Below are 24,856 nucleotides of genomic sequence, written 5' to 3'. Positions count from 1 at the left end.
GATGTGTCTTGCTTTAGTCTGACAGAATATTCGACTAGTGTGTATCGTGTACTTGATTTACCCAGAACTCAAGGCAGGCTCCAGTGAACCCATTTATAAATCATCAAAGAAAGGCTGACACAGACTCAAAGACTGCACCACATCCACCGAAGGGAAAGCTGTTGCATAGTCTCTGGGGAATATTATGGAACTGCCTGAGCTGTCTTTAAAACTCTCTCCTGACTTTGAAAACCTACGTACTTTCGGCTGATTTGATTGGATCCACTTAAAAACGTTTTCCCCTTTCAGGGAATCTTTAGGTAGATTTCTTGATTTTTATCTTGACATTCCCTTGAACACAACTTTGTTTCTGAACAGTTTAAATGGGACTAGTTTATCACCATACCCTGGAAGTATAGAAGGTAGTCATCTAAGGCATTTACGGTCCTTTTTCTTATACTGAGTCCTGGTACTCAACTCCAGATGGAATAAACAAAGGAGAACTCTCAAGTATACACACAGAGGTGAGCATATTAGTATCATTTCTTAAAGGCAGCATGTAGAGAACACATATTCATACTCCACGGAACTCTGGACAATGACCAAGAACTGACTGTGTCAGAAAGTACCAGGAAAGTAATTGATTTTTCCAAGTTTGAGCAAATTTACTTGAACAGGTTTTATAATTCTTACTAGTTGCAATAAAGTAAACATTAGACAAACTACGCCCTAAGGTACTGTTTAAAAAGCAATCAAATTACTCCAGATTAGATTTTCTACATGTCAGGAACAAACATTTTGAAGGAAAAATATTCATCACTTTTAAAATAAAAACAGATCAAACTGTAAGGTGAGAGTAGTTGAAATTATTTTTATAGTTATATAGTTTCAGCTTATGATTACTCTATTTTTAAAAGCCTACATAAAATATTGAGTGGGTTATATCACTATGAAATGCAAGCAATGCTATTAAAAATGTGGTGGCTTTTATTTGGGACACGCAGTTTCCTCACCCAACACTGCCCTTTTCCCTAAAGTTAGGGATTTGCTTAGAAGCTAAAAGATAATTATAGAAGAGCTGTCTTCAAATACAAAACTCACACAAATAAAATAAGATAAATAATTAGAAGGCAGTGAAAAAAGAGTATTTTCTAACTAACTATCCTGAGCTTAAAATGTTAAGGCGTGGTCGGCATTACCTTGCAATTGGATTCCCCATCAAGACTGGCTGTAGTAACATAACAGATTCCATCACTAGTGCAGGAAGATAGAAGGATAAGATCACAGGGAAAGGTCTCATCTGCCTGCACTTCTACTACATCGCCGACCTAGAATGGAAAAAAATATAAATATTCTTAACTCTAAACAAAGGATTCATTATATGCAAGTCAAAAGAGTAGCAAGAGACTTCCTGTTTTGGGGCTCAGAAAGTGTCTCAGCATTTTACACCACATGAAAGCGGATGAAGGAATATTACTCAACATTCAGCATCCCCTTTAAGGTCATGAGGACTTGTGATGCTTTCAGGTGACCTTAGCATTGAACTGTAATATCTAATGAATGACACTTCTGCACCCAGGGACCCATGTGCTCTCTAATGTTTCTGGCACTGATGTTTCTTAAGACAGTGATCATTATCACTTCATGAATGAATAAAAAAAATCTACATGTCTCAACTTGAGCACTTCGTAAATATTGGGCAGTAACACTCCTCCTCTGCATTCACACATATTTTAATATGTTTTCTTGTCAATGTGTTAACAGCTATTTTTGTTGGGTGGTGCCAATTCTTTCTTCAGTGCTCAGAAAACTGTTAATTACAGGCACCTATTTTCTCAGAACATTTGAAAAATTCAAATAGGTCATTTTCCACCAATTCACCTGCTCTCGGAACAGTCAATTAATACAGCAATGAGAAACAATTTCCTATGTGCAAGTACAAAAAAGCTCAAGTAGAAAAAAAATGAGAGAAGAAATCATGAACCCTTTCTATTGCAGGTAATTTAGTAACGCAGGGAATCAATCAAAATGGTTGAGACTTCCAGTCAAGATGGCAACACAGGCAGACATGGCTCACCTCTCTGCACAACCACATCAAAACTACAACTAAAATATTCAACAACCATCATTCAGAACCATCAGAAATTGAGTTGAATGAGTCTGACAACTATGGAACTGAAGAAACCACCTCCATACAGACTGGTGGGAGGGGTGCTGACGCAGAACAGACTGGTCCCTCATCCACATGTCATGCATCAAATTCCAGGAGGAATATATTGGGAATGAGGAGTCCCACCCCCACACCAGGACCAACAGCCCAGGGTTCCAGTCCCAGGAAGATAAGTCTCCACAACTTCTGGCTACAAAAAACCAGCAGGGATTGAGTCTGTGAAAGAAACTGCTACCTAAGCAGTTCCTCTTAAAGAAGTCACACATGGACTCACCTACTCAGACTCACTCCCTCTGAGCTCCAGAACCAGATAGCACCTTGAAAGGCACCAACGGGATACAGGTCTGGTATCAAGGCAAGCAGAGGCGACTGTACCTTTTCTGAACCCTTGCCCCACTGAGCTGATAAGCTGGTGCCATACCTGAGGCTCCATCAATCTGGCCACCACTCATTGACCCACCTTGGAGATCCCCAGAGACTCCACCCCACCCAACTTACAGCCTACCCAAGCTGTTTTTCTGAATGCGCTGGATTTGGCTCATTCTTCACGACTTTCTAAACCCTGTCAAATAAGCAACAGCAGGCCTCAGTGAGCCCCAGGTCCGGCACGAGCAGAAGCCAGCCTAGTTTCATAGCTTGGCTTCACCTGGGAATTTCCAAGCCCAGCACAAGGAGCAGCCATCTCAGATTGTTTTATACCTCTGGAAGAGTGGCTCTAGGCAGAACACAGGTGGGGGCTGACCTTGGCCTGCACCACCAGTGAAACCCCAGAGCCTGCAGACCCAGTGAACAGCTACAGACCATGTCAGAGCACCACCACCCTGACCCTGCACTGCTGATCCTCCACAGAGGGCGGAAGTTGGGGGTAAGTGGTCACAGCCAGTCCTCCTAGCCAGCTGGCCTGGTTAAATCCCTCCCGTCGACCTGCCAACAGCAACCAAGGCTCAACTACAAGAGGAGGGTATATTCACTCACACCTCAAGTACCCAGCTTGGGTGACAGGGTAAGCTATGCCACTGGACCCTACAGGACACCTACTACATTAGGCCATAGTACCAAGACACGGAGTCAAAGCAGTTCTACCTAATACATAGAGACAAACACAGGGAGTCTGCCAAATGAAGAGACAAAGAAACACGGCCTGAATGAACAGATCAAAACTCCAGAAAGGAGCTAAATGAAATGGAGATAAGTAATCTATCAGAGGAAAAGTTCAAAACACAAGTTATAAGGATGCTCAAGGAACTCAGTGGGGACTTCAACAGAATAAGAAAGATCCAGTCATAAACCAAAGATACACTAATTGAAATAAAGAACAATTTACAGGGAAACAACAGTAGAGTGGATGAAGCCAAGAACGAAATCAATGATTTGGAACATAAGGGAGCAAAAACCAATCAATTAGAACAAGAAAAAAGAATCCAAAAAAATGGGGATAATATAAGCAGCCTCTGGAACAACTTCAAGAGGTCCAACTTTTGCATCATAGGGGTGCCGGAAGGAAAAGAGAAAGAACAAGAAATTAGAAATCTATTCGAGAAAATAGTGAAAGAAAACATCCCTAATTTAGCAAAGGAAATAGACATGAAAGTCCAGGAAGCAGAGAGAGTCCAAAACAAGATGGATGCAAAGTGGCGCACCTACTCCATGACACATCATAATTACAATGCCAAAGGTTAAAGATAAAGAGAGAATCTTAACAGCAGCAAGAGAAAGCAGAGAGTTACCTACAATGAAGTTCCTATGAGACTATCAGCTGATTTCTCAAAAGAAACACTGCAGGCTAGAAGGGATTTACAAGAAGCAGGGACCTACAGCCAAGACTGCTCTACCCAGCAAAGCTATCATTCAGAATTGAAGGGCAGATAAAGAGTTTCCCAGACAAGAAAAAACTAAAGGAGTTCATCATCACCAAAATATTATTATGTGAAATGTTAGCGAGACTTATTTAAGAAAAAGATCAAAACTATGAACAATAAAATGGCAATAAATACCTATCTATCAACAATTGAATCTAAAAAACAAACTAAGCAAACAAGAACAGAGACAGAATCATGGATACAGAGAGCGTTTTGATGGTTGCCAGATGGGATGAGGGTGTGGAAAAATGGGTGAAGAGGTGAGGGGAGTATGAAGTACAAATAGGCAGTTACAGAATGGCCATGGGGATATAAAGTACAGTGTAGGAAATAGAGGAGCCAAAGAACTTACATGCATGACCCATGGACATGAACAATGGTGGGGGGATTGCCTGAGGGAGTGGGGGGTGCTGGGTGGGGGGGTGAGGGGGAAATCAGGACAACTGTAACAGCATAATCCATAAAATATAATTTTAAAAAATTATGATGGTTAAAAGGTAAGACTTTTTTCACCTGATTTTGTGTCCCAGCTTTGCCACTTACCTATAGGACCTTGGGTAAGTGCCCTAGATGATCGTTAACTACCTAACAGGACTGGTTTGAGCATGAAATGAGGACAAAGGTAGTGCCTTGCAAACTCCTGGCACACAGACACCATCTGATAGGTATTAATTATAATTATTACCAATACCTTGTAACTAGTTTACTCCCAATGTTTTTGGGAGAGAAAATGTAGGGAAAATCGTCCAGTCCAGCACTTCCCAACATTTTTCACACCATGGCATATTCAGAAAACACTTCCGTACAGCACCGTCAAATAAAGGGAAGAAGGTGCTGGTGGCAGAAGACAATCCACTTTATGAGCTAAATAACTGATATTTGACACACCAAACTAGACACACTCATTGTGAAATGCTGAGCTAATAAATAACACACTTGCCTATTTGCTCCATAATTTGGCAGATAAGGATGAGGATTGTAAGACCTATTCAGGAACAATTTTATTTTCTTTACCAATCTGCATAGGTTGCCAAGAGCAACAGCGTCAATAATTGAACTAATTTGTAAATAGCATTTTATTTTGTTGGATCTTTCCTTCCTCAAGCACATAAACTTATGCTGTTTTCCTAAAACCATAATTGATGCTTAAATACACAAAGGAAACATGGATGAAACTCTAAATCATGTCACAAGAAGGAAACACTCATTAAAGGATGGAAGGTGATTCTCAGGCCCTGAAAAATAAAGACCACAAACGGAGAATTTCTAAAACAACATTTAGGGTTTGCTTGTATAGTAACTACCAGGGTCCCTCCAGGGGCCCTGCATCTGACGTGCAAACTGAGTCCCGATGAAATGGATATGGGCTAGATCTCAAAGGTCCTGGCAGGCCAGGCTTAGGGCTTAGGGCACACCTTGAAGGCAAAGGTGAACTGGGAAAGGACATTGAAAGAAAGGGAACAACACAGTCCAGTTAGATAATCAACTCTCAAGTCCTGTTTCCATTTAGCAAGTTAAAAACCATGAGAGAATAGCATCGTTCCTCAACATAAATATCAGAAAATCTACAAAATCATGTTTCTTTTTAGTCCATCAGAGAGCTGAGGTTGCAAAGCAACCAAGTGAACTGAATTTCAAACGCTGAAAAGCTCCCCTAAGGAGACAACTGTTTCACAATTGACAAAAGCACCGGGTGAAGAGATGGCTTCCATAAATGTTCATTAAAAAGAAAACTAGATTTCTAACCAAATCTGAAAGGCTTGTAGCCAGGCGGTGAGGGACAAATCCATATGATCTCACCTTTAACTGGAACATAATCAACAAAAGAAAAAAGCAAATGAAATATAACCAGAGACATTGAAATTAAGAACAATCTAACAACAGCCGGGCGGGGGGGGGGGGGCAGTGGGGAGAAGGATTTTCAGGAACTTCTACAAAGGTCACTTGGACAAAACCAAGGGGGAGGGTGGAAGCAAGGGAGGGAGGTGAGGATGGCTGGGGTGGGAGGGAGCAGTGGGGAGAAAATTCAGACAACTGTAATTGAACAACAATAAAGTCACTGAAATGAATGAATGAATGAATGACTCGGTAGGAGCTAATGTGACATCAGAATCTATGCAAGCCTGACAGAAAAGACGAGACCATAACCACTCATCGGTTCTTCTCTACAGGCATCCGCTGGGTGCTCATGAGAAACCAGGAGGGTGGGAGACCTAAAAGACCCTTCCTCACCAGTATGGGCATACAGGTCATGATGGATTGTATGCCAGAATCATGGACCCTTTCCCCATTTGAGACAAAAGCCATCTGTCTAGGAGAAAGGCAAGAAATTCTCCCTGGCACAGTATCAGGGAAATGTCACTCTTGCCACAGGAGGTAGAAGCAAAAGCCATCTGCTGCTGCGGATGGGACAGGAAACTCACTCTTACCAAGGACTTAGCACTGATAAAAGGCAAAGTTCAGCTGTCATGGGAAGTGGAGTGGGAGTAATCAGGAAGTTCCACCCTGGGGTAAAGGTATGTAAATCCAGCCTAATATTGAGATTAGAGCATGAGACCCAAGAAACCACTCTGTTCCAAACAGGAGCCCTGCAATGAATAACGACAAAGAGCAATCTGCGACTGAAGGAGGGGAAAGGGACAAGAGGGAGGCATCCACTGCGTCTCAGGGATGTAGGACCTGCAGAAGGTGGAAAAGGAACACTGAGAAAAACCCTTTGGCACACCAGGCCCCACACAAAGGACAAGGCAACCGCAACCCAGTATTCCAAAAACCTGAAGTGCAGTGGTATACTGAAATATCAATAGCCACAGGAAAACCAAAGTCAGCTCAACTCCAGACTAGATTGATGTAACTCCTGACATTAATGGACTGACAGAAGAGGCCTGCCTACTTCAGAATAAAAACACCGTTTACCTAGGTCTCTACCATTCTTTTCTGTAGTGTCCAAAGTTTAATAAAAAAAAAACGAAAAGTAGACAACATTCATGTGCAGATGAGGAACTTGGGCAGAGAGATGGAAACTATAAAAAATAAGAGCAAATGGAGAAGTTAGAAATTAAAAGAATATCACAGATAAATATTTCCTTTAATGGGCTTATCAGCAGGCTGGATACAACAAAGGAAATAATCAGTAAACCTAAAGAAACTCTTACAATATTTCTAATGCCAAAACCCATACTCTTTCCCTTACAGATAATCTGCAGCTGGATTCTGTAAGTTTTCTGTCTAGATTGTCTTCTCTGTGTTCTATGTGATTCCATCCAGTCTCATGGCTTCATATGCCATCTACATGCAAATGAAACCCAAATTTCTACTTCCACCTAAAACATCTCTCAGCTCTAGGCTTGACAATTCCATCTGGATGTCTATAGGTATCTCAGTATTAATGTGGCCAAAATGGAATTCCTGATTTCCCTTCATTCCCACCTGTCCCCGAACCTGTTCTTCTCCATCTTATTTAATAACACTAGTATTCTGTTTAATTGCATTATTTAATACATCCACTTGCTCATGCCAGAACCAAGGCTATCTTTTATTCTTTTTTTATTGTTGTTTAATTACAGTCGTCCCAATTTTCCCTCCATTGCTCCCTCCTGCCCCCCACCCTCCCCCGCTCCCTCACTCAGTTCCCACCCTGTTGTCCAAGGAACATTATACATGTTCCTTGACAAGACCCTTCCCCTTCTTTCCCCCGCTACCTCTCCCCTTCCCCTCGGGTCACTGTCAGTGCGTTCTTTATTTCCATGTCTCTGGTTCTATTTTGCTCGTTTGTTTGTTTTCTTCAATAGATTCTCCTTATAGGTGAGATCATATGGTATTTGTCCCTCACCGCCTGGCTTATTTCACTTAGCATGATGGTCTCCAGTTCCATCATGTCTCACTCCCTACGTCCAATATGTCACTAAATCCTGATGTCCACTGCTTGTGTGTAAGTTTCTTAACATCTCTGTGCCTCACTCGCATCAGTTATAAAGAGGGGAGAATAATACCAAAAAAGGCACACCCTACCTCATAGGACTACTGTGAATTAAGGAGGAAATTAGTTAATGTAATGTAAAAGTGAGTGCTTGGCATAGTCATGTAATATATAAATGTTAAGTACTATTTTTTTTATAATTATCTCTACTACTATCATCCTCATACAAAGTCTCACCATCTTTTGCAGCAGCTATCTACCTCGCCTCCCTGATTCCACTTTACCACGCTTCAGAGATGTCTTTTGAAAACAGAATGTCTTTGGGAGAAAAAAAGATCAAGTCACTTCCTGACTTTGAAACCCTTCAAAGATTTCCCATTGCTCTGAGGATATGGACCAAGTCATGCTTCTTTCTGCTCAACAACTACACATTTAGACACTTTTGGTTTATAAGCACCTCTTTACACATACAGAAAAGGCTCAATCAAATGATCAAACAGTGGTTCACACATCAGCATCAACTGATTTAATTAAGATTATACTTGACTGAGGTAAGCCTTAAGGCAATGAAGCCTAGTGAAGGGAAGGTAGAAGATGGGTGTCTTTCAAAGAGGGTGGGTGTAACCACAAAATCAGAAAGAGAAAATGGGAGAAAGGGAGAGGATTGGGAGACTTTTACTTGCTTTGCAATTATACTAAGTGTACTCTGAGCAACAGATTTAATGCTACGAATCATTTAGAATGCCTTGGTTCTTATGCTGAACAGCAATGCTGAGTTTCTACCAACTGGTTTGAAAACTTCAGGTTCTAACCACTCCAGTTCATCACATGGTCTTCCCTCTGGGATGCAGAGACTGGAGGAAAAAAGAAGACAAACAGAAAGACATTCTATGCTCAACTTGGGTAACTCTCCCACTTTGTAGCCTTCTTCCCATCATTACTCTAAGATGCAACACAATTTACTTATCACTGGGGCTATAGAGAACTTATGTCCAGAAATTCCAGGTACTTCATAAACAATTCAGCAGTGATAACACTTGATAAAAGTACAGGAAGTATCTTTTTTATGAATTTATATGACAGTCCTAAACCATTCTGGAATGATACTTTCACCTACCTGCTTCTCTTTCTGCTCCCCCCATCTTTTTCCCTGGTTCTGGGGGAATTTGATTTATATTAGCTTTTGTATTTTAATCCATATTCACATAGAAATATTATTTCAAAATACCATGCAAAATCAACAAACTTGACAAACCCTAGGGCAGACTAAGAAAAAGAGACTCAAATACCTAAAACAAAGAGAAGACATTACAACTGATGCCATGAAATAAAAAGGATAAGAGACAACAAACAACTGCATTCTGACAAGACAAACAGGATAACATAGAAGAAACAGAAAAATGCCTGGAAACACAGAACCCACCAAAACTGAATCATGAAGAAATAAAGTATCTGAACAGATACAATACTAGTGAGAAGATAAAAGCAAGAAGCAAAAACCTCCCCCTCAAAAAAGGCCAGACCCAGATGATTTCATTGGAGAATTATACCTAGCATTAAAAGAAGAAATGACACTAATCCTTCTAAAACTCTTCTAAAGAATGGAAGAAGAGGGAATATTACTACACTCATTCTATGATACCCTAATACCATTACCAGAAAAGCACACAAGGAAATACAACTACAGACGAATATCCTCAATAAATTTTGAAGCAAAAGTCCTAAACAAAATACTGTCCAATCAAATTCAACAGTATATTAAAATTATCATATGCCATGACCAAATTGGATTTATCCTTCGGATTCAGATACATGATGAGGTCTGTCTGGAAAAAGTCCAGCCACTGTTAACATAATGAGAATGGTTTGTGCGACACTGATGTAACCTGGCAGCCAAGGAGAGTGGACTGGAATGCGCATGTGTAAACAATGATGACTTCACTGTACTGGTCAGTGGAGGAGGTAAATGTTGAATGACCATGTGTGCTGAGCAGCTGTCACATTCAAAATATCTAAGCAAGTACAGCAACAAATCTGCATCAAATTTTGCATTAAGATTGAGCATTCCTCCATGGAAACTATTCAAATGATTCAGAAGGCCACAGCTATGGGCAACTGGTGATCAGCAGCTTCATCACGACAATGTGCCTGCTCGCACATCACATCTCATGCAGAATTTTTTGGCAAAAGATCAAATCACACAAGTGACTCAGCCCCCCTACAGCTCAGATTTGGTACCTTGTGAATTCTGGCTTTTCTCAAAACTAAAATCACCATTGAAAGGGAAGAGATTTCAGACTGTCAATGAGATTCAGGAAAATATGACGGGGCAGCTGATGGTGAGTGGGAGAACTGTGTGAGGTTCCTAGGTGCCTATTTGGAAGGGGACTGAAGTGACACTGTCCTATGTACAATGTTTCTTGTATCTTGTATTTCCTCCAATAAATGTCTCTATTTTCCACATTACATGCTGGATACCTTCTGGACAGACCCCCCCCCCACACACACACGGAGAAAACCTACACAATCATCTCAATTGATGCAGAAAAGGCAAAAAAGCAATTGGTACAATTCAACACACTTTTCATGATAAAAACGCTTAATAACCTAGGAAGAAAAGGACATGTCCCCAACATAGTAAAAGCCACATATGAAAAGCATACAACTAATATACTCAATGGGGAAATACTTTTTCTCCCAAAGCTTTTCTTTCCTCTAAGATCAGGACCGAAGCTAGGTTGTCTACTCCCAGCACTACTATTTAACATTGTACTGGAAATTCTAGTAAGAGCAATTACAAAAGTAACAAAAATAAATAAAAGGCATGTAATATAAATTGGAAAGGAAGTAAAAATATCCTGGTTTGCAAATGATATGATATTACAGGTTAAAAACCCTTTAGAGTCCACAAAGAAATTTAGAATTAGTAAACAAATTCAGCAAAGTTGCAGGATATCAAATCAGCACTCAAATATCAATCACATTTTTATATACTAACAATGACCAATCCCTAAAGAAAATTAAGAAAACCCATTTACAATACCATCAAAAGGAACAGAACACTTAGGAATAAACTTAACCAAAATAGGTAAAGACTTGCACATTAAAAGCTACAAAGCACTGCTAAAAGAAATCAAACATAACATACATACATGGAAAGATATTTCATGCTTGTGTATGAAAAAACCTAATATAAAAATGCCTATAATATTCAAAGCAATCTGCAATGGAATTCCTATGAAAATGAAAATCCCTATGGATTTTCGTAGGAATGGCATTTGTTCCACAGCATTTTTTTTTTTTGCAGAAATAGAAAAAAGAATTCCTGAAATTCATATGAAATTTCACAGGACAGCCCCCCCATCCCCAAATAGCCAAAACAATCTTAAAAAATAAAACTTGGTTGCCTCACACTCCCAAATTTCAAAACATACTATTAAGAACAGTAATTAACATGGCTGGTACGGCGTAAAGACAGATATATAGGCCAATGAATAGACACCTGAAAAAACCCTTGAATATATGGCCAAATGATTTTCAGCAAGGGTGTCAAGATTATGTGATGGGCAAAGGACAGTCTCTCTTTAACAAATATTGCTGGAAAAACTGGTTATCACCATGGAAAAAAATGAAATTGGACTATTACCTTACACCATATACAAAAATTAACCAAAAATAAGATAAAGAACTAAATGTAAGATCTAAATCTATCAGACTCCTAGAAGAACATGAGGGAACAGATTCAAAATATTGGATTTAATGATGATTTCTTGGATATAACATCAAAACCACAGGAAAACATCAATGTTAGAAATGTAAATATATCAAACTTAAAAACCTCTTACCAAAGGACACTATCAACAAATTAAAAAGACAATCTATGAAACAGGAGAACATATTTGCAAGTCATCTGTCTGATAAAGGGTTAATAGTCAGAATACATAAGGAGCTTCTCTGTAAGTCAACAACAAGCAGCCTGATTAACACTGGGCAAATAGCCCTGACTGGTGCAGCTCAGTGGGCTGGGCAACAGAAAGGTTGCAGGTTTGATTCCCAGTCAGGGCACATGCCTGGGTTGTGGGCCAGGTCCCCAGTAGGGGGCGCACAAGAGGCAATCACACATTGATGTTTTTCTCCCTCTTTCTCTCTCTCCCTTCCCCTCTGTAAAAAAGGAATAAATAAAATCTTTTAAAAAATGGACCAAGGGCTTGAATAGAAACTTCTCCAAAGACATACGAAAGGCCAATAAGTACATGAAAAGACGCTCAACATCACTAATCATTAGGGAAATGCAAATCAAATCCAAAATGAGATATCACCCAACACCCATCAGAATGGTCACTATCAATAAAGAAAAGAACAACTGTTGGAGAGGATGTCAAGAAGTTGAAACCCTGTGCACTCTAGGTACAAACATACAATTATGCATATATTATGAAAAATTATATGGAAGCTCCTCAAAAAATTAAAAATAGAATTACCATATAATCCAAAAATTCTACTTCTGGGTAAATATCTAACCTAACTTAGAGCAGGATATTTTTTAAAAATATTTATTTAAAAATTTTCAATTAGTTTATTTTCAGTATTACTTTGTATTAGTTTCAGGTGTACAGCATAGTGGTTAGACAATCATATATTTTATAAAGTGTTCCCACCAATATTTCCAGTACACACCTGGTACCAGGTAGTTATTACAATATTAATGACTATATTCCCTATGCTGTACTTTACATCCCTGTGACTATTTTGTAAATATCAATTTGTGCTGCTTAATTCCACCACCTCTTTTATCCAGTCCCCCAATCTCCCTCCTCTCTGGTAACCAGCAGTACACTCTCTTTGTCTATGAGTCCCTTTCAATATTGTTTGTTCATTTATATTGTTCTTCAGATTCCATATACATGTGAAATCATAGGTATTTGTCTTTTCTGACTTTTTGTACTGAGTATAATATCCTCTAGGTCCATCCCTGCTGTTGCAAAAGGTAAGATTTTGTTCTTTTCTATGGCCAAGTAGTACTCCATTATATTTATGTACTACTGTTGTTTTTTATCTACTGGTCTACTGATGGACATTTAGCTTGCTTCTGAATTCTAGCTATTGAAAATAATGCTGCAATGAACACAGGAGTGCATATATTCTTTTGAATTAGTGTTTTGAGTTTCTTTGGATACATACCCAGAGTCATAAGGCAGCTCCATTTTCAATTCCTCAAGGGAAGTTTATACTGTTTTTCATAGTGGATGCACCAATCCACATTCCCACCAAGACTGCAGGAGAGCTTCCTTTTCTCCACATCCTCACCAGCACTTGTTGTTTGCTGACTTATTGATGATGGCCATTCTGACAGGTGTGAGGTAATACCTTACTGTGTACCACAACTTTCTTATCCACTTGTCTATTGATGGGTACCTGGGCTGCTTCCATATCTTGTCAAAGCAGGATCTTGAAGAGTTACTTACACATGTGTATTCATCACAGCATTATTCACATAGCCAAGAGGTGGAAGCAACCCAAATGTATACCCATAAATGAATGGATAAGGGAAATGTGCTATTTGCATACAATAAAAAATTATGTAGCCTTAAAAAGAAGAAACTCCTATCATATGCTACCCTGTGGATAAAGCCTGAAGACCTTTTTGCTAAGTAAAATAAGCCAGTCACAAAAGGACAAATACTGTATGATCCCACTTATAGGAAGTGTCTCTCTAAAGTAATCAGTCATAAAAACAGAAAATAGAAAGGTCTTTATGAAGGGCTGGAGGCAGGGGGAATTAGTGTCTAGTGGGTACAAAAATACTGCTTTTCCATATGAATGGTCAGTCTTGGCTCACGCTTCACAACTTCCTAAACTCTCTCAAACAACCAACAGCCAGCCTCAGTGAGCCTCAGGGCCAGCACTAGCATCAATCAGCCTAGATTCACAGCTTGGCTTTGCCTGGGAATCTCCAAGCCCAGCACAAGGAGCAGCCATCTCAGATTGTTTTAGAGCTCAGGCAGGGTGGCCCCAGGCAAAACACAGGTTCAGGAGGACCCTGGCCTGCACCATCTGGGAAACCACAGAGATTGTGCACCCAAGGGACAGCTACAGACCACACTGGAGCACCACCATTCTGCCCTGCACTGCTCATCCTCTATGGGGGTGGACATTGGTGGTCAGTGGTCATACCCAGTCTTTGCAGCTGACTGACCTGGGTAAACCCCTCCCATTGATCTGCCAACCGCAATCATGGCTCCACTACAAGAGGAGGGTGTACTCGGCCCACAGAGAGGGCACACCTCGAGTACCCAGCTTGGGTGATAGGGGAGGCTGTGCCACCAGATGCTACAGGACACCTACTACATTAGGCCACACTACCAAGACAGGGAGCCATAGCAGCTGTACCTAACACACAGAAACAAACACAGGGAGGCTGCTAAAATGAGACAAAGAAACATGGCCCAAATGAAAGAACAGAAGAAAACTCCAGAAAAAGAGCTAGACACAATGGAAATAAGCAATCTATCAGATGCAGACTTCAAAATACTGGTTATTAGGATGTTCGAGGAACTCAGCGAGGACCTCAACAGAATAGATCTAGTCAGAAATGCAGGATACACTAATTGAAATAAAGAACAATTTACAGGAAAATAACAGTAGAGTGGATGAAGCCAAGAATCAAATCAATGATTTGGAACATAAGGGAGCAAGAAACAACCAATCAGAACGATAAAAAGAAATAAAGAATCCCCCCAAAATGAGGATGATGCAAGCGGCCTCTGGGACAACTTCAAGTGGTCCAATATTCTCATCATAAGGTGCCAGGAGGAGAATAGAAAGAACAAGAAATTGGAAATCTATTTGAAAAAATAGTGAATGAAAATTTCCCTAATATGGGGAAGGGCATAGATATGCAAGTCCAGGAAGCACAGAGTCCCAAACAAGATGGATGCAAAGAGGTCCACTCCATGAGAAATCTTAATTAAAATGCAAAAGTTAAAGGTAAAGAGAGAATCTTAAAAGCTGTAAGAGAAAAGCAGTTAGTTACCTACAGGAGAGTTTCCATAAGACTGTCAGCTGATTTCTCAAAAGAAACTTTGCAGGCTAGAAGGGCCTGGCAAGAAATATTCCAAGTCATGAAAAGCAGGAGCCTACAGCCAAGATTGCTCTACCCAGAAAGGATATCATTTAGAATTGAAGGGCAGATAAAGAGCTTTCCAGACAAGAAAAAACTAAAGGAGTTCATCATCACGAAACCATTATTATATGAAATGTTAAAGGGGCTTATTTAAGAAAAAGACCGTGAAAACTATAAATAATAAAATTGCAATAAATACATCTCTATCAACAACTGAATCTAAAAAACAAACTAAGCAAACAAGAAGAACAGAGTCAGAAGCACGGATACAGAGAACATTTTGATGGTTGCCAGATGGGATGAGGGTGTGGGGTAATGGGTGAAGAGGTGAGGGGATTAAGAAGTACAAGTACGTAGTTACAGAATAGCCATGGGGATGTAAAGCACAGTATAGGAAATGGAGTAGCCAAAGAACTTATACAAACAATGGGGATTGCTTAAGGGAGTGGGGGGGGGGGGCAAATGGGGAGAAATTGGGACAACTGTAATAGCATAATTAATAAAGTATAATTTAAAAAATAAAAATACTAAAATAAAACTGTTGGCAACAAAAGTATTATTTGACGTAGGCAAGTTTGAAATCTTACTGACAAGAATCTTAGGTAATAATAAACATTGATTAGTTTGAATAAAAACTAAAATACCTGAGATATTAAAAAACAATAACAACTTTGGAACTCTTAGACATTGCTGGTAGAATATAAAATGGTAAGCTGCTGTGGAAGACAGTTTGTAGTTCATGAAAAAGTTAATCATAGAATTACTGTTATCACCTAGCAATTTTACTCCTAGGTGTGTGTGTGTGTGTGTGTATATATATATATATATATATTTTATATATATATATATACCCAAAAGAATTGAAAACAGGTGTTCAAACAAAAACTTGTATATGAAATATTCATAACAGCAATATTCCTAATAGCCAATAGATGGAAAAAAGCCAAATTTCCATGAACTGGTAAATGGATAAGCAAACTGTGGTATAGCCACCCAATGTAATGTTATTCAGCTGTAAAAACTAATGAAGAATACATGCTACAGCATGAATGACTCTCAGGAACATTAAATTAAATGAGAAGGCAGCAAAAAAAGGCCACTCAGTGTACAATTTCTTTTATATAAAATATCTAAAATAGGTAAATCCATAGAGACGGAAAGAAGATTAGTGGTTGCCAGCGCCCGGGGGAGGGAGGAATGTGGCATGGCCACTTAATGGCTTATGGGGGTTTCTTTGGGGGTGATGAAAATGTTCTGGAACGAGACAGTGTTGATGGTTGTACAGCACTGAGAATGTACTAAATGCCACTGAATTAACTGTTCATTTTTAAAAGGTGTGTTTTCACCACAACAAGAATGGGCTACAAAAATTAATACCTTGATTTTTTCACTCTCTTTTATAACTCGCTTTGCATTTTCAATAATGTAAACAGTTCTCTTGTTGACTTCATTGTCAGCTCTGTGTCTCAGCCAATCCTCGTATCCCTAGAAACATAAAAAAAAAAACCCTATGTCAAGCTCACATAATGAAGTTATTAATTTCTATAATCCCCTAAACGAGTTGGCAGCAGATATTTATAATTACAGTATTTAATTCAATTCATGATGCTAAAGAGACAACATTGTACATTTTTACAGAATAACTAAGATAAGTTTTCAAAATAACCCTTAAGTAAATACCTTTATTGTATTAAAAGATTCCTTCATTTTATATTTTAACTATTAATGAAAACAGGCATTACAGCCTTAATATTCTTCAACTGTGAAGGACAATGATCCATTCTTCTAATTTTACTCTTGTTCAAGGTAATGTGAATTGTTTCCACTTTTGAATTTGAAGAAAATTTTTTCTGGATGGTATTTTCTTACAGACTTAACAACAAATATTATATTTTGTCATGTATAATGTGCTCCTGTGCATAATGTGGACCCATGTTTTTGTATGCATTATACACAGGATTATTATGCCCATCATTATACTCATGATATGTAATCATTATACCCATGTATATGCCCTGGCCGGTGTGGCCCAGTGGATTGAGCACCAGCCTGAGAACCAAAGGTTCAATTCCCAGTCAGAGCACATGCCTGGGTTGTAGTCCAGGTCAGGTCCCCAGTAGGGGGCGTGAGAGAGCGAACCACACATTGATGTTTCTCTTTCTCCCTTCCCCTCTGTCTAAAATAAATAAATAAAATCTAAAAAAAAACGTGTATAATCATAATTTTTACCACATCCTTATTTTTCACTCAAAAATTTGGGCATAAAAGTACACACTATACAAGGCAAAATACGGTATTCTTCTGTAGTAGACTACTGGAATGGTTATCTCTGAGGAAACTAAATTCTTCCAGGGACAGAATAGAAAAGGCAAGCTAGGATTATTTTGGCAGAGAATCTACAATTTGTTTTAGAGATCAACAGTGAAACTTCTACACTGACTTAGTGATAGAAAAATATAAATTGGTGTTCATTTTTTAGAATTAAAGGTAATCAGGGAAAAGTCTAATGGCTCATTTTTCTTTGGGCTTTTTGTCTGAAGTATATTTAAGGGAAAAGAACCAAGGAAGGAGGATGTTCATTTGTTTTGGAACAACCTCCTCTCCTTGTTTTTACATCACTTTCCTTTTTTTCTTTATAATATGTTTGTACCTTTTAACATAACTGTTTAAAGAATCCTTTGATCGCTTCCCCCCTTTTTTCTCAATTTCTATATTCACTCCTATTCTGTCACTCTTTATGACAATGCAAGGCTATCACTTTGAGAAAAGAAAGGCCCTAACAGGAAATAGTACTGAGCATCAAATGAATCAGTAAGAGCTTTTGAAATCATACAGGTGATTTTGTGAAGTAGCAATTCTATGACATTAAAGAAAATAATCCTAACAGCCTAAGGGAAGACACATTCCAAAAGTCTTCATTTAGCAACCAAGAACTCGATAAAATATTCTTGTAGTTTCTGTTAGGCCAGGTAGAAGACCAGATAACCACAAGAGGAAAGGAAATCTTGTTCCCAATACTGTTAAGGAGACCTTTATTTTGGACGTTGAGACACTGTTAAAAGCACTTTGGTAAGTACTGTCTAAAAGGTACTATCATATAAAATGCTCAAAATACTTCAAAGACATTGTAACCACACAGGAACTTCATTTCTTTAGTGTGGCCTTTTCTCCTGTCTTTCCTTTTGATTCAAACTGGCCTCGTCCAGCACCCTGATCCACCCGCATCCTTCTCTCTCCCATGGCCACTCCCTTAAGCATTAAGCCCTCAGGACAAGGAGTTTCTGGTCAGCATCAGATAATCTCAGGAACAAAGCATCAGGTCTGTTGACCACAGAGACAGTTTCTGTCAAACTAGGGATAACATCTAGGCCTCAGCTGTGTTTCGGCTCCAGGCCCAGAAACGCAGCGAAACCAGACCACGCGATGCCATGGCTGCATCTGGACCAGCTGCTCCGATCACCTACCCCTACCCTAGTGCTGACCACTCAGTAGAGGTCACAACCCTGACTCCCTTAGTCACCATGACTAATGATCTCTCCCCAATATAACCCATCCCCTGAAAGCCATGGGGGAGCCAGGTCTTTGAGCATTAGCTCACCTGTGACTCTGGGCATGGGCTACTATCTAAAAATAAACCCTTACCTTTCTTGCTGCACGCAGGCAAATGGATACCTTTAGCCTCTTTAGTCCCTTAATAACATCAGCATTACAAACTGGCAGTTGTCAGCTTTGACAAGAAACAATAAAAGTCTCCTCTACCCACCATCCCCTTCAGCATCCTCAAGAAAGACAAAAAAGCAAAAGTATTTATGCTCTTGCGTTCTCTGCTATAGGCAAACAAACAAAAAAGCCCACTAGAATGGAAATTTTTCGTGACAGACATACCGCAATGAAAAGATTAATGCATATTAAAAATTTGCCTCCCATTTCCTGACTAAGCTATACCTTCCACCTACTCTTTTTGAGTTACGTTGCCACACACAATATTGAGCAGGAAAGGAGCAAGAAAATTAAGCATGTACTTTACAATCATTTTAACAGGTTTTCAACAGGAACCAAATATAAGTTAAATCCAGAGACAATGCCCACTCTATACACATGTGGAAAAAAAAAGACCATTGAAAATGAAATTTAAACCAAACAGGAATAAAATGCAAGCAAAATTGTAAATAAGTTTACCTGCTTGATGGCTGTAACAGTTATAACAAAGAAAAGTGGAAGTCCACTGGTAACTGGGCTAGTTGGTGTGTCTACTGTGACCTAAGTAAAGACATTAAATTGAAAGTAAAATGAAAATAAGCTAATAACTTATATGTAGCACTTACCTGCTGCAAAAATTTCAGCCAGAATGCAGACAAAACACATTCTGGTAGCAGGATGAATGTTAACTTTCATTAAAACAAAAGTAATCCACACAGCAGTTAGTTTAAGAAAAAAGTTCTAGATCAGGCTGAGTTTTCATCCCAGCTTGGATTAACCCCGTTACTGAAATACACCCATTCATTTACCATCTACTTTTTGAGCGCCACTCTGTCAGACCCTGTGTGCTATTATCAGCCAGGCTCTAGAGATGCTGCTTTAAACAAATGGGGGAAGTTCCCTGACCTCATATAGCTGGTGGCTTAAAGGGAAAACCAAACACTAAACAAATGATTCATTGAGATCTGAAGAATAAACAGAAGTTAACCGGATGAAAGGGGGGTTGCTTTCCAGAAACAGTAAACAGCGTATACAATGTCCCTACGTGGGAGGGAGTGTGGCACAGGTTAAGGAAATAAAGGAAGCCAGTAGCAAAACAGTGTCATATGAGATGGGGCTAGAAAGAGAGATGCGCCAGACCAAGCTGACTCACTACACTAGAATTCATTCTTTTTTTAAAATTTATTTATTGATTGATTGATAGAGGGGAAGGGAGAGAAACATCAATGTGCGGTTGTCTCTCGAGTGTTCCCTACTGGGGACCTGGCCCACAACCCAGTCATATGCCCTGACTGGGAAATCAAACCAGGGACCGTTTGGTTCGCAGTCCAGCGCTCAATCCACTGAGCTCCACCAGCCAGGGCTAGAATTCATTCTCTGTCCCACCAATAGTGGAAAATAATTGAAGCTTCTAAACAGGGAGAGGTCACATGAAGAGAACTGTATTTTGAAAAGATTCTCACTGCTTTGTGGAAAAGAAAATGAAAGAGAATGAGAATGGAGGCAAGGAGTCTATTTAGGAGGCTACTACTCTGATCTAAATAAAAGATGATGGCTTGGATGAGGGGGGTAGCAGCAGACATGGAAATATGTTCCAGAGATATTTAGGAGGCAAAAATGACAGGAATGGTAAGGAATTTGTCATGAGGGGTGATTAAAGATGTCTTCCAAGCATCTGGTAACATAGCTGGTGGGTGTTGTCATCAGTCACTGAAATAGGAGAGTAAAAGAGAGAAATAGGTTTGATTTGAGGGGCAGAGGACCATGAGCTCCCTCTGCCCTCGCAATTCACTGACTCTCATCTCTAACCCCCATCCAGTCCTGCCCCTGCCACACATGCTATGTTGCAGACACAGACTGAAATACCACTGACAGTCTCTAATCCTTCAAGGTTTAGTTCAGAAATCACCTACTCTTTGAAGCCTTTCCAAGCTCCTCTTGGGTAGAAAAAAATCACAACTTCTACCACATCCCCATAGCATTTTACTCATGCTATTTTTATGAGTTTTACTATATTAAATTAAGCGAATACATAACTGTTTTTGGCTATACCCTAAATTCATTAAGGCTAGAAAAGCCGTATCTGGATCTTCATTGCATCTGCTAAAGTCTTTGTTGTCTGGACTACTGAATGGCATTTAATAGGTGCTTGGTATATGCTCACTGAATTGAACTGAAATCGCTGCACGCCAAGTGGAATGACTCTTCTGAATACAATCCTCTATGCAGTTTATTTTACACTGTTCTGTAAGACATCTTACCATGAGTGGAAAGGAGCTCCTTTTCAAATGCCCCATCATTCAAGATTGAAATTGGCTCTTTCCCATATCACAACCCAGATTGGTTTTAAGAAGCAGGGCTAAATTCAATTACAGCACCATTTACTCAAAGACTTAAAGTGAATAAACAGAAGCACTTAACACCAACAAGGCATTTGAGCAATTGCACGGGATGTTTCTCCCTCATTTAAAAAAAAAAATGAAGTGAGAAAAAAAAGTATTTTCAATGCAGTAAAATTTTCAGGAGGTGATTTTTGGTAAGGGAAAGATTTTAATAGCTTATAGACTTAAAAATGGAAGATGCAAGTTAAAACCTCTAAATACTAGGCTTTCCCCCTAAAAGTAAATGAATGAAGAGCAAAACTAATAATCAGAAAGATAAGTGATAAATTTTCAATTAGGCTGAAACTAGTACTTAAAAAAGGAAACTAGTAACCTATTTTCAATTTAATATATTGAAAATATATTATACCATTGTGTTTAATAGTATCCAGTACATGTCTTTCTGGCATAAACAAAGATAAAAAACCCATGTAAGTTTTTTAAAAGCGTGCAAGTCTAAACAAGTTTTCTAGTAAAAATGCTACTTTAGAAATATGTAAAATAATATCAATTTTAAAATATAATTAATGTTACAACTTTAAAAAGTATTATTACAATAAGTCCTGAAGCATCTTTTTAATCGCAGGGCATTTTAATGTTAGAAATCACTTCCAGCCAAGATGGAGGCATAGGTAGACACACTTTGGCTCCTCGCACAACCAAAAGAAGGACAACAACAAACTTAAAAACAAAAACCAACCAGAAATGACAGAAAATCGAACTATATGGAAGTCTGACAACCAAGGAGTTAAAGAAAAAACATTCATCTAGACTGGAAGGAGGGGTGGAGACAGGCATCCGGGGGGACAGGACCTGTGGCAAGGTGGTGGCTGGAGGACTGGGGCAGCGAGGCAGCAGCTGGGGGAGCAGGTAGTCCCCCATTTGTGTGTGGATAAGCCAGGAAGAATAACCAGAGAGCAAGACAGACCTCAAAACCCAGGGTTCCAGTTCAGGGAAATAAAGCCTCAAAACCTCTGACTGAAAAAACCTGTGTTGGTTGAGGTGGCAGGAGAAACTCCAAGCCACACAGGACAGTTTGTTGGATAGACCCACAAGGTCCTCAAACATACACAAAATAACCTCCCCTCCCTGGAATCAGCACCAGAAAGGCCCAAGTTGCTTGTGAGTAGCAGAGGAAGAGATTGAAAGCGGGCCAAGAGCTGAGCAAGTGGCATTGTTCCCTCTCAGACCCCACCCCCACGTATAGTGCCACAAAGCTGCAATGTGGGCTGCCCTGCCCTGGCGAATACCTAAGGCTCTGCCCCTTATTACTTAACAAGCACAGCAACACACACAAAAAATGGCCTAAATGAAAGAACAGATCAAAGCTCCAGAAAAGATACAACTAAGTGACGAAGAGATAGCCAACCTATCAGATGCAGAGTTCAAAATACTGGTAATCAGGATGCTAACAGAATTGGTTGAGTATGGTCACAAAATAGAGGAAAAAGTGAAGGCTAATAAAAGTGAAATAAAGGAAAATGTACAGGGAACCAACAGTGAAGGGAAGGAAACCAGGACTCAAATCAATGGTTTGGAGAAGGAAGAAATAAACATTCAACCTGAACAGAATGAAGAAACAAGAATGCAAACAAATTAGGACAGGCTTAGGAACCTCTGGGACAACTTTAAACATCCCAATATCCAAATCATAGGCGTGCCTGAAGGAGAAGAGGAAGAGCAAGAAATTGAAAACATAAAGAAGGAGAACTTCCCCAATCTGCAAAGGAAATAGACTTCCAGGAAGTCCAGGAAGCTCACAGAGTCCCAAAGAAGCTGGACCCAAGGAGGAACACAGCAAGGCACATCATAATTACATTGGCCAAGGTAAAAAGGAAGGACAGAATCCTAGAAGCAGCAAGAGATAAGGAGACAGTCGCCTACAAAGGAGTTCCCATCAGACTGTCAGCTGATTTCTCAAAAGACACCTTTCAAGCAAGAAGGGGCTGGGAAGAAGTATTCCAAGTCATGAAAGGCAAGGACCTACATCCAAGATTGCTCTATCCAGCAAAGCTCTCATTTAGAATGGAAGGGCAGATAGAGTCCTTCCCAGATAAGGTCAAGTTAAAGGAGTTCATCATCACCAAGCCCTTATTTTATGAAATGTTAAAGGGACTTATCTAAGAAAGAGAAGATCAAAAATACAAACAGTAAAATGACAGCAAACTCACAACTATCCATAACCAAACCTAAATAAAGAAAAACAAAACAAAAAAATGAACTATGGAACAGATTCACAGAAATAAAGATCACATGGAGGGTATGAGAGGGGAGGGGGGGAATGGGGGAAAAGGTACAGGGAGTAAGAGGCATAAATGGTAGGCACAAAATAGACAGGGGGAGGTTAAGAATAGTATGGGAAAGAAATGGAGAAGCCAAAGAACTTATATGTATGACCCATGAACATGAACTAAGGTGGGAGGGGGATACAGGGTAGAGGGGATTAAAGCAGAGAAAAAAATGGGACAACTGTTAATAGCATAATCAATAATATATATTTTTAAAAAGATTAGGAATAGACTGAAAATTTGTTTGAAGTAATTAAGTTTCTAAAAGTGGAATGCCTATTTGTGGAGCTCTTACCTGTACAAGGAAAATGATGAGAAAATAAAAGTTTGCAATTCTTCTGAACTGTTCAAACAGATTCTTTGGGAGGAAATTCCAAAGTGTATACTGTAAAGAAGAAAAAAATACACATTATCGGAAAGCAAACAAAAAAACCTTAGTAATAATAAGTCATATGGGTCCCAGTTACCCCAATACTCTGAAAACATGTTAAAACCCAAATATCACACATATGAATAAGCATTTAATTAGAGGCAGAGTAAGAAAACACACTTTTAAATAATAAAGTTTTCACTTTGACCATTACAACCGGACCATCTAGTCCCCTACATCTGCTTTCTCTGACATGGCTTAAATTAGGTTTCTTGTTACGTGCTCTCACATCACCGTATACTTCCTCGATTACACTTGTTGCAGTGGATCATTATATATGTGTGTGTGTGTGTGTGTTTTAATTAAAATGTCTCCCTCAACAGGCATGAGTTATATGGGCAGGCTGTTCATTCGTCTTTTCTTTATTTTCCCCAACATCTAGCATGGTGTCTGACACAAAGTAGACACTCAATAGCATTAGCTGGATGAATGAATGAACAAATTAATTTCTCTGGCTTAGCTAAACTTTGGATTCTTGATCACAATCACGGATATAACTCTGTCCCCATCAGTACCTCCGTGACAACTGAGGTGTACACATAACCCTGGGTTACACATGGCTTTTACTTTAATCAACAACGTACCATCCTGTGCTCTGGTAACTGATAATCAGTAAAGGTTTCATGGCTAAATTGTACACGCTCAAGAGGAGAGAATTCTTCAGCCAGTAGTCAAATCCCATAGACTTTCTCACTGGTAACTTAAGCTGAAGGACTGGGTCACTAAAAATCATCAGACATTGGATTTTATAGCTGTCTTAATAAAGAAGACCAGAAGACAGAAAAAACACATTCCTTAACCCAAAGCTCTAAATTTATACTGGAACAGTCCCAAGTATCTCCATAATGTGAAAAAATATCCATTAACTTAAATAAGGTGTATGAGAATTTACAGCTAATCCTTCTTACAAAGCCTTACGGGCTCAAGATCCCCCCAGGAAATCGCAAGAAAAATGAAGACGAGCGGAGGGAAACATATCCAGTGATGGAGCTGCATTACAACCAACAG

At 39.3% G+C, this 24,856-nt stretch overlaps 1 protein-coding gene across 2 annotated transcripts in view; it reads right to left on the bottom strand.

Annotated features, from left to right (window-relative positions):
- Window positions 1–24,856, bottom strand: part of ATP11C (ATPase phospholipid transporting 11C) — a 184,949-nt gene that overhangs the window by 73,195 nt on the left and 86,898 nt on the right. For both annotated transcript variants that reach the window (XM_045839388.1, XM_045839387.1), the window contains exons 3-6: window positions 23,714–23,803; window positions 19,230–19,310; window positions 16,428–16,535; window positions 1,179–1,307 (exon numbers count right to left, since the gene is read on the bottom strand). In XM_045839388.1, coding sequence (XP_045695344.1) covers window positions 1,179–1,307; window positions 16,428–16,535; window positions 19,230–19,310; window positions 23,714–23,803 — 408 coding nt within the window. The remainder of the gene's footprint in view (window positions 1–1,178; window positions 1,308–16,427; window positions 16,536–19,229; window positions 19,311–23,713; window positions 23,804–24,856) is intronic.

This window comes from Phyllostomus hastatus, unplaced genomic scaffold (genome assembly GCF_019186645.2).
Source record: "Phyllostomus hastatus isolate PE091 unplaced genomic scaffold, TTU_PhHast_1.1 phas_contig_30, whole genome shotgun sequence".
NCBI lineage: Eukaryota > Metazoa > Chordata > Mammalia > Chiroptera > Phyllostomidae > Phyllostomus > Phyllostomus hastatus.
Note: the sequence above shows the minus strand (reverse complement) of the source record. Positions and strands in the feature narration are given on the sequence as shown.